Below are 11,701 nucleotides of genomic sequence, written 5' to 3'. Positions count from 1 at the left end.
TTTTTTATATAAATTCTAATTGAATTTTGGAAAAAAAATATCCTTGTGATGGGTGAAGAGAGTAAATTGGAAAAATCTTTACATATTTATGAATCATCTAGTTGGAAGGCGGAGATGCATTTATTATATAGTATTAATTGGAGAGAGAAATGCATTTCATAATTATTTTTCATATACATTTCAACCTTGTATTAGAATTTTGCAAATATTATGATAAATATATTTGGCATGTACTCCAATCCAAAGGGTTTCACGGTAATTTGTTGGTTTGTTGGGTAGATTTTTGAGTTATTTTTAAAAATATCTTAGAACATTGTATTATTTGTTTGTAGAAATGGTAATATTTAAAATATAAGTGTACTTGTATTATTGGAAAGTTTGTACGCTCAAATGTCACACTTTTCAACATAATTTATAGTTTTATCTCTTAAAATTTTCAACCCAAATCATCTCGAAGGTTTGCCAAGTGTCCATCATCGTCCAAGTCGCGTCACCATCCACTACCCAATCATTCATTGTTCGAGACACCCATTGTTCATCGTACAATTCAGTACAGTCTACCATTTGTCTTCGTCCACTCATAAGTCATCATTCATCTGCTCCCAATTTGCAATTATCGTTCGTCGTCGTCCAGGTGGTCGCATGTGGGTTTTGAAAGAGAAGTGGAGGATGTGAGTGTTGAAATTTATGTCCTAAAAGTCATAGATTGTAAATATAATTCATGAATCGTTATTAATTAATAAAGTGTTGTTATTATAATTTCAATAAATGTTATTTATTACATTATTGGTTTTGTCTTGATAACTGAAATCTAATCAACTAACACTCTAAGCTGCTCAATTAGTCTTCAACACTATAGAGACATACAAGGATCAGTATTCGAGATCAACTTAAAGGGTATATAGTATAAGGATAAAGTTTTATATCTTATCCTGATAACATTATGGATACAACTCACTTTGTATTTGATACAAATACAATGATCCAACGCATTCGTGTAGGTGACATGTTAGTGAGAGTATCATATGCAATGAGTTTGCATGAGATCAGATCATGAAATAGTAACCACTTGATGTAACTCTGTTAACTAGTCAGGTTTATATTTCATTAGGATGACCTAGGTAACTTAATCTTAATCCTGAGTGTATTATGAACTCATGTTCACGAAGGATTGTCATTTGATTTGTATAGGTGGGAGTGATCAAATTGTCAACACAATATGCTTATAATTTTCAAGACAAAACCGAGTTGAGAGCTAAGAACATAATGACACAATATGAAATTCATACATTCCCTACTTTAGGGCAAGTAGATGAGTGTTTCCTTAAATGGTATCTTCATGACTTGAACAAAGGGTCTTACCCTTTCTATAGCAGGAGAGAGGTTTAAGTTTATTGGTTGGACCATAAACAGGTTGTTCATTAGAGGAGCACTAGTATTTAAGGACTAGAGGTAACCTAGTGGTAGATCGGTAATTTGACTCAGTTGGTGTTACGATCATTAGTGAATGACTAACTTACTGGTATTGGTCTATATACATGGACACATAAATATATCTACAATGAGAAGAGTTCAATTGTGATTTTTTTATAGAGTCTACACACAGTTAATGAATATTGATTAATGTGGTTAATGATTTTAGCCAACTAATCTCATATCGTCGTAGCTTCTGACCTGTAGGTCTATTAGGTTCCCTTCCTAACTCGTAAAAGGATAATTATATTTATTTATATTGGTTGTAATTTGGAATGTTCAAATTTACTTTGGAAATTAGTATAATGTATGGTGATACGTTATAATATAAAGTTTATATTTTAATCAAACTTTATTGTATAAGTTTAATTTTGGATATGATTCAAAATTAATTTATGAGAGATAAAATGTTTGAATGAGTTCAAATATTAATTTAATGTGAATTTGATTCATATTAAAAGTATTGGTTATAAACGAAATTTATATTTGAATATGATTCAAATTTAATTTAAGTTCAATATAAGATATTTAATTTAGCTATTAATTAATTGAAGAATTAATAGTTTAGTTTAATTTAAAACTATAAAATATTAAAGAGATATTCAATAAATACGATTTAAATGAAATATTAATTAAATAATTAATGAGTTGATTTGAAATTTCTATTAATTTAATATTTTTTAAATTAATAGAATCTCATGATTCTCTTTGACTCTCTTAAGGAAAGGGGTTATAAATATGCATAAGAAAATAATTTTTCTCTGAACTTATGTTTTTGGCTCTGTGCAAATAGTTTCTCTCAAACATTTTCTCATTTCAATTGGTTCCCACAAGCCAATCTTATCCCAGACGTTAAAATTGTCGTCGACGGGTGGTGCCCTCAATTTGGAGTTTTAGTAGATTAAGAGGCATCAAACTACGTGAGTTTTTTATTCTGTGTATCTTTTAATTTAAAAGCAAAATTAAGCATGTTTAGCCTTTTAGAATTTTGTTTCTAAATGTTGTCAATATATTGGTATTTTGGGATTCTCAAATTAAATTGAGAAATATTTTTGTAAATTCTTTCGTTGTCAAGGGCTTTAATCCCTTCAACGAGAGTGAGGGTTGGTGAAAATGAAAAGTCTCGTGGTGCTTTGGATATATTGTTTCATGGGTATAAATATTAAATGTCTGAATTTTAAGTGTTTAGGATAATCAATGTCTATGTTTGGACATACATAATTGTTCACTTGTGATTTTTGAAGAAATTTGATTCGTGGATTTGAACTTGTGTTGATATTTTATTTATGTTGATTTGATACGATGTAGTTCGATCTCTAAAATTTGGAGGGAGCATGTGATGTTTCTGAAGATAGATGAGATTGTTAGCTTTAGAAGTTAGAGAGTCTTTTGCTCTTAAGAGAATTCTCTCTAAAACTTATGGGATGAAATGTTTTTTAGTAGGCTTTATGATCTCGAGTCTGGTTGTTCTATAGAACAGATTCATAGGTTTAGCCACATGAATTTAGATCATATCAAGCATTTTGGTTAAATTAAGTTTTTTTTTCACTATTAAACTTTAGGCCAAGTAAATAATATTTAATTGAATCAAAATAATTAACTTAATCCAACGGTCCTAATGAAAACATATAGTATTATTAGAATTGACCAATTTATACATTAGTTTAGCAAATGACCTAACAACCTGTGATTGGTTTCAAAATTTCTCTTCCAACCATGATAATTAATGCATGTAAGTTAAATATTTATGTTTTATTCAATAATTTGTAACAAGTAAAATTAAACAATTACTTAACTAAACGTTCCAGATCAATTAAATTTAAGAGGTTTTTTCAAAACCAAAAATAAAATAGACAAACTATGTAAATTTCATAAAAAAAACAACTAAAAGATAACAATTTATTGCACTTTATATTTGTATAAAATGTAAATATTTTGTCCACGGTGTAGTTTTTTTACAATTTTTCTAAATTAAACGTAAAATTAATTATCTATCATTATATTAATTAATTAATTAATTAGTTAATAAAGTAAAAGATTTTTTTAAAGAAAAAATCTTATAGATATCAAAATATTAAAAATATAACAAAAAAAAAATTAAATGTGGTATGATGAACTGAATTAGATAGATTTTGCTTATAACTTGTAAATAATTTCAATTATATATATATATATTTGAAAATGCTCCTACCTTTTAAAGAAATATAATTATATTAATTACTTAAAATAATTAAACTAATATAAATTAGGTTAATTTTCATAAATATAATAAACCATCAAAATATTTACGAGCCAAAATATTTACGACATGTGTAACACAATAAAAAGTTTAAGAAGTCGACCATTTTCTTAAATATCTCATGTTTGACCTTGCCGTTTTCTTCCTTCTTCTAATTTCTTCTCTTCCTTTTCATTTATTTTATTTTTTTGATCGGTTTAAATTGACTAAAAATGTTTTTTTTCAAGAATCTCATTTTTGTGAAAATGGTTTAAAATACATTTAAAAAACTATTTTTAGTAGCTTCCAAACACTATATTTTTTTTCATAATAACTTAGTTTTTTTAAATTAAACACTTGAAATCCAAATATATCATTCTTCTTCTACCATTTTTCTTTTATATTTTTTGAAATATGATATTTGTTTTCAATCCGTATTGTTTTTTTTCAAGGTGTTATTTGGTACACGATTTTAAACCAAATATAAAAGAATTTACACGATTGTGTACCAAATATAAAGTATCTTGTATACAATCTTGGACAAAATTGTTGGGATACTGTTACATGGTCGTTTAGATTTGGCTACACATAATTTAGATTTGACTACACAATTTTGTACCAAATATAAAAGAATTTAAGATTGTGTACCAATAATATAGAACTTTTATATTTGATACACGATTTTGAAAAAAATCGTTGAATATTGGTACACGATCGTGTACCAAATCAAAATGATATTGCTACAAGATCGTGAACCAAAAATAAAAAACTTAGTACCCGATCTTAAACCAAAATCGTTTAGATTTGGTACGCGATCGTGTATCTTTTCCTACACGATTACGTATCATGAATTACGCGTGTGACAGAAAATTTGTTTTTCTCAACCAATCTCTCTCGAGATCGACACTAAGTTTATTCATAAAATTTTAAAAACTCATTCAACATAATTTCTCGGTTCCTATTGATCAAGCTCGATATCGAGATTGTTTATTTTTTAAAAACAAATTGAAAATAAAGAGATTTATTAAATGACTAAAATACTCTTGAAAGTCTGAATGTTACAAACTTCTTCAACGTAATTTCTCGATCCCCATCGACTGAGTTTTCCATGGAGATTGTTTGTTTTTTTAAAATAAATTAAGGAATTTATGAAATAACCAAAATACCCTTAGAAGCCTGCATGCTACATATTCTCACAAAACACTAAACGACAAACAACGTGCTCATTTCGACCGAGAAGTTCACATTTTCGCTCCCAAATTCGAACGACTTTCACTAAATTTGCCTCTGCGAAACTTGAAGAATTCATTTGTTCTCTTAAATCTCTCAAGGTGGAGTACTTTTAACAATTTCATAGTTTAGGGTTTAGTTTTTGGTTTATGTTTTTAGTTTGAAAGCTGAAGCAGATGGAAAACTTTGTAGTTGGTGGTCTGATGTTGAATAAGCAATTGAACTTGGACAACATTGCACCGAAATGCCACAAGATAAGGATTTTGCATACATTCTATGATGTCTCTCAGTCCAATCTCGGACAAATCGTCCTCAAGATTACCTCACAAAATGAATGTGAAACACATCAGATCTTGGGACTCCTTCATCGAATTCAAGGCAATTTCATAGATCTTGGCTGAGATTCCTCATCTCCACGGGCATAGATTCATGAAATCATCAAAATTCATCGAAGGAGATCAGGAAAACAATAACATCATTAGAAGAGGCTCGTATTAACTTAACATACAACTACATCAAAACACCAAAACTAAACAGTTTCCCATCCACCTAAATTTTCAAATTAAAAACTAAAACCTAAACTATGGAATTGTTCAAAGTAATCCACCTTGAGTGATTTTAGTTTAGAGATGGCTTCTTCAAATTTGGGGAAGCAAAAATAAGATAAATTTGAAAATCTTTGGGAGCAATCTTGTTTCGTTATTGGCCAAAATGAGCAAAGTGTTTAGGGTTTTGGATTTTGTGAGAATATTCTTCCAAGAATATTTTGGTCATTTGACACAACACACAATCTTGGTGGGTGTGCTCGACCGAGATGAACCGAGAAATTACATTCAACTCGTTTTTTAAGCATCTCAGACCAATGTTGCCCATGTTCATTTGGTAAATTATGTTATTCTCAGTCCAAATTGTTCCGAGATAGCCCCAAGTTCTAACACTGAATACCAATTGTGCTTTATTACGTTTGTTTTCATGTTGGATTATATTTTAGCATAATTTTGCTTACAAGCTTTTGTTCCTTGGGAGCATCGACAAGAATAACTTTAAGGCTCTTCAAAATCTTCCTTGATCTTACCTTGTTTTTGATGATTTTTCATCATATATTAATAAGTTTATGGTGGTTGAGTTGAATTTATGGCAAAATTTGAGAACATAAGTTGAGGTGGTTGTTGGTTGACTTGTTTGATAGACATACAATGAACACTCCATTCAATAACAACACAAATATAATGTAGATCAATTTAAATTAAAGTTCAATTTTTAGTCATAAAAAGAAGAATATGCTAAAATTTCTTAAACAATAGCTCCTCTTCATGGCTTTCTCGATCCAATCACAGACAAAATGATATTGTCAAACGACCTTGTAAAGCATCGGGGTTTCAAAGTATTTTGGTCATTTGATAAATTCCTTTATTTTCAAATAAAAAAAAAACAAACAATCTCGGTGTCAAACTTGCTCGAGAGGAACCGATAAATTACGTTGAAAAAGTTTTTAAAAATTTGTAAAAAAACCCGTTGTCGAATTCGACCGAGATTGACAGAAAAGAACAAAACTAAAGACACTAATACATCAACATTTATCATTTATAGAATCAATTTAAAAAAAAAATATTTTGGTTTATTTCTTATATTTAAAAGTGTCCAATATAGTTTAGTAGTGAATCTTTTTATTCAACAATGTATAAATTCACTAAATTCTATTTTACATATATCACACGTGTCTTGTACTAGAACTAGTAACAATAAAATTATACTTTACACGCACATGTCTTGTAATAGGACATGAAAACTTTCGTACGTGTGCCACCCATAAATATTAAAATCATATTTTTCGATTCTCAATTTACTAACTAAACTCTTAACAACTCTAATAATAAAATATTATAAAAATCTAAAAATACCTTTAATAATCGTATCATCCTCACGTAAACATTTCAAAACTATTAATATAGAAATAGTATTCAATTTGGAATAGAAGTCAAGATTTTAAACTATTTGACAAGGTCAAGATGGCACTAAATCCAAATATTTATCAATCATCACTGCCACATCAGTCACAAATTCATTGTTTTGAATCGATTTGAAAGTTATAAAAGCCAAGGGATACTTTTTTTGTATATATAAATATGAAAAGTTGAAGGTATTTTATTATAGTTTAAGCTTAGTTATAAACTGTAACGAACAGTTGAAAGTTTAGGATACAATAGTTGCCAATATTTTTAGTTCCATATCTACATGAGTACAAACCAATGACGTTTCGCGGCAATTCTCAGTTCGACTTGACCAATTCCAGTCCACAAGACTATTTCTCCGACCTCTGTTCCGTGTCAACCCATGTCAATGGCCCAACACCATGGCTGAAGAAATTTCCTCAATTTTTCTCCTCGTTTCAATTTCATCTTCATTTCACCCTACCCATCAAATCATTTGATGAGCTTCGGTTCCATAGGCCGTCATTGAATGAAACCCCTTTTGAAGCTTTTCTAAGCTCGGCAATGGAAAGCCTCTCCATCTTCTCAACTTTCATCATCTTCCTTTCACTCTGTTTTGGGCTTCGAGCTTTCTCTGTCATGGCGGATGATGAGGCTGTTACAGTGAAGGTCGGGCTCGTTCTTGACTCCGATTCGTCAATTGGGAAAATGGGGGTTAGTTATATGGAAATGGCTCTCTCTGACTTCTATGAATCTCATAGAAATTACAAGACCAGGTTGGCTCTGTTCGCCAAAAACTCCATGGAAGATGTTATTGAAGCTACTGCTGCAGGTCTTGACCTAATCTCGTTAGTTATTCGTTATGATTTTTTTAAATTTATTTTTTTCCCTGAAGGTTAATGTTTTTCGTTTCATTTTCAAAAACCAAACAGCTATAGAGTTAATCAACAAGGAAGAGGTGGAAGCCATTGTTGGGCCACAGAATTCGATGCAAGCAGCTTTCATGGCTGATCTTGGGAAAAAATCTCAGGTACCCATAATATCATTTTCTGTTACAACTCCATCTTTAAATCCTCATCGGAATCCTTACTTTTTTCGGGCGTCCCAAATCGATTCATCCCAAGCAAAACCCATTGCCGCCATTTTTGAAGCCTTTGATTGGGGACAGGGGGTGCTCATTCACTCTGACGATGAATATGGCGAAGGGTTTTTGCCTTCCATGAGAGACGCCCTGGGAGAGACTAACATTCGAGTAGCTTACGAGACTGCGATTCCTCAATCTGCATCTGATGACAGAATCGCTAAAGAGCTTTACAAATTGATGACTATGCAAACAAGGGTTTTCGTTGTTCATATGTTACCAGAGCTTGGTTCTCGTCTTTTCGCCATGGCTAAGGAGATTGGGATGATGGGGTCGGGTTATGTTTGGATTATAACTGATGGGATGAGTAATTTTCTCTCTCGGATTGATGATTCCTCCATGGTAGCCATGAGTGGAGCTTTAGGTGTGAGGACTTACATTCCCAGAACAGAAAAACTTGAAGCTTTTCAGATGCGATGGAGAAGGAAATTTGAGAAAGAAATTTCTGAACTGAATATATTTGGGTTACGAGCTTATGATGCTATTTTTGCTCTAGCTAAGGCTGTGGAGAGTGTTGGAACCACAGAGTTCATCTTTGAGAAGTCAAATGTTTCTAGCAAATTTACTGATCTTGACAATCTAGGGGTCTCTCGAAATGGTCCAAGGTTGTCTGAAGCATTGTCTAAAACACATTTCAAAGGGCTTGCAGGAGACTTCAGAATGGTTGAAATGAAATTGAAATCATCAACTTATGAGATTATAAATATCCGTCATGAAAAGAATATTACGGTGGTTGGATACTGGACGCCAGAAAATGGTCTGACACAAACATTAGACTTCATGAAAACTAATTCAAACACTTCTGTTACTAATCTTAGCCGTATCATATGGCCAGGGGATGACCCCAATTCTTTCAGTTTCCCAAAAGGTTGGGAGAACCCAACAAATGAAAAGAAGCTGAGAATAGGAATTCCAGTAAAATCTGGAGTCAGTAAATTTGTTAGAGCGAGAAGGGACCCAGTGACTGGCTGGACAAAGAGAACAGGGTATAGCATTGATATCTTCGAAGCTGTAATTAAAACACTACCGTATGCTGTTTTGTATGAGTACGTTCCATTTGCAAATGCTACAGGAGCAATGGCTGGTAGCTATGACGACTTGGTCAATCAAGTATACTCTGGGGTATGTATAATCTCTCCTCCTCAACTGCAGTGATTCAACTTTACAACCAAAAAGCAATTTTTTTGTGTGGTTTTTGGTACGGGACTTCAAATTCTGATAGTTTTTCTTGATTGCAATTGTCTAAAACAATCTTAAGTTTGACTTTTGCTTGTGTCCATTGACTATGGCCTCTGCGGATGAAGCTTGTGGGGCACCCTATGTTCTTAGCCTGTTGCATTAACTTTAACTTTGGATTCCTCTTTCTCATTTAAGACTGATATATTTTAGAAAATGTTTTTGGGTATGTTTGGGTGTGGTTTTGAAATAGTTAAGATCATTTTTGTCACGATTAAAATTACTCTCAAACATGTTTTCAATCATTCAATTTTTAATGTTTGATTTAATCTTTTAAACACTTGTTTGATACAATTGAATTTAATTTGAAGGACAAAAAAAACATGTTTAAGAATGACTTTGAATACGTCAAAAGTGATTTTAGCCATTTCAAAATCACTTCAAAACATGACTTTAGTTATTCCAATTCTCAAGAATGGAGAGTCGCACAGGAAGAAAGTTGACAATATTTGTTTATTTAGCCTAACATCTTTTATTTGTGAGACTAATGGTGTTTAATCATAGGAGTATGGTAAGAAATCTCAAGTTCAAAATCTGAAGAGAGGGTTGAGAATATATGTCACTGATTTAGAAAATGATTTTTCAAACTTCTCTATGAGTTTGAAAAAGAAGTTGACTAGTATGGTTTATGTTCGTTTGCCATTTCACATAAAAACTTCATAATCTTATTATTTACCACCATTTCTTTGAACAGGTATATGATGCAGTCGTGGGAGACGTATCCATTAGAGAAAGTAGGTCCCTACATGTGGACTTCACATTCCCATACTCTGAATCTAGTGTATCGATGGTTGTACTATTTCGAGATATCAAGAACAAAAAAGCTTGGCTTTTCTTGAAGCCTTTGACATTGGACCTTTGGTTGACAAGTGCTTTCTTTTTTGCCTTTATTGGATTGGTCGTCTGGATTCTTGAGCACAGAATCAATGAAGATTTCAGAGGTCCCCCCTCGCACGAAATTGGGACAAGCTTCTGGTTTTCTTTCTCAACTATGGTTTATGCTCAAAGTAATCTCTCCTCTCCATGTAGCTTTTTTCTTTATAACATTTTGGATATCTTTTTCTAGATATTTCACTAAATTAGTAAATTCTTTCTCTATGCAACAGGGGAGAAGGTGGAAAGCAACTTGGCTAGATTTGTGGTAATAGTTTGGCTGTTTGTGGTGTTCATATTGACTCAAGGTTACACGGCCAGTCTCACGTCTCTACTAACGGTTCAAAAACTAGAGCCAACTTTTACTGATATGAAACAGCTAAAGGAACAGAAGCTGAATGTTGGATACCCACATGGTTCTTTTGTTCAAGCATTGCTGATAGCTCAAGGTTTTGATCCATCCAAGCTTGTAAATTATAACAATATGGAACATTGTGGTTCATTGCTCTTAAATAGGACCATAGCTGCTGCCTTTGATGAAATACCTTATCTCAAGGTTCTTACAACAACATACTGCACCAATTGCACTATTGTCGGTTCCACGATTAAATCCAATGGCTTTGGCTATGTAAGTACGAAAGTCTTCTATTATCCTTCATTTCAATTTGAAGAGTGACTCACTAATAATGTGTTAAACCAGGTTAGAAACTTAAATTCAAAGCATGAGCTATTGGATGGAATAACATTACACATTATATTACTATTGAACTTAAAAACTTGCGCCGATAGGTTATATCAACAGGCTGTATCTATATATTGTAGGTTTTCCCCAAGGGGTCTCAACTCGGGCGCGATGTTTCGAAGGGAATACTTAATATAATGGAGAGTGGAGTTTTGCAAGAGATTGAAGACAAATGGTTTAAAGGCAACATCAGCAGTCCTGACCCCAATAGCTTGATTTCCACCACACTTGGTCTTGAAAGCTTTTGGGGGTTGTTTCTTGTTATAGGAGCTGTATCTTCATCTGCTATCGTTATAGCTCTGGCCAATTTTCTCTATGAACACAGACATGTCTTGAAACTCTCCACTATCTCATTGTGGAAAAGGCTTCTTCTTCTTTTGGAAATTTTCAATGAGAAAGACATGAGTTCACCGGCATTGAGAAAGAAACGTCAAGACGAAACCCCAGAAGTTAAAGATGTCAGATTTGAACCCCATCCTAGCCCATCTTGTGATTCAAGCTACAGAAATGGAGGACTTTCACCTTGTAACTTCGATGATTTTCATGGTGATCAGAATGCAACTCCTAGCAATCACCATCTATCAAGGGAATAGATGGTGATTGTGATGAATGTGTATGAGAGTCAAATTTATTAAGATTGGTTATTTTGTGAGAATAATTGAGACGTGCGTGAGTATAACATATACCCACTCACAATATATAAAACCAATTACTTACCAATGTGAATATCTATGTAATCGTAATTATAATGTGTACATGTTTGTAATATTTTTTGGAATAGTCTCGGTTAGAGTTAGTGGACTAAGCTATTAGGGTATTTATGGAAAGATTACGGAAGATTTACCCTATTTTCTAAA

At 32.3% G+C, this 11,701-nt stretch overlaps 1 protein-coding gene across 2 annotated transcripts; it reads left to right on the top strand.

Annotated features, from left to right (window-relative positions):
* The first annotated feature begins 7,073 nt into the window (after positions 1 to 7,073).
* LOC101213301 (glutamate receptor 2.7) lies at positions 7,074 to 11,701 on the top strand. Of its 2 annotated transcripts, XM_031883036.1 has the most exons (6): positions 7,074 to 7,684; positions 7,785 to 7,882; positions 8,021 to 9,115; positions 9,924 to 10,236; positions 10,336 to 10,730; positions 10,925 to 11,701. In XM_031883036.1, the coding sequence occupies exons 1-6, from the start codon at positions 7,171 to 7,173 to the stop codon at positions 11,435 to 11,437; spliced, it is 2,928 nt and encodes a 975-aa protein (XP_031738896.1). In that variant the 5' UTR covers positions 7,074 to 7,170; the 3' UTR covers positions 11,438 to 11,701. The 2 variants fall into 2 exon arrangements, with proteins under 2 accessions (XP_031738896.1, XP_004146855.2); XM_004146807.3 differs by having other exon boundaries at positions 7,785 to 9,115.

Source organism: Cucumis sativus, chromosome 3 (assembly GCF_000004075.3).
Source record: "Cucumis sativus cultivar 9930 chromosome 3, Cucumber_9930_V3, whole genome shotgun sequence".
In the NCBI taxonomy this organism is placed as follows: Eukaryota; Viridiplantae; Streptophyta; class Magnoliopsida; order Cucurbitales; family Cucurbitaceae; genus Cucumis; species Cucumis sativus.
The sequence above is the reverse complement of the archived record's forward strand: the minus strand, read 5'-3'. Positions and strand labels throughout refer to the sequence as shown.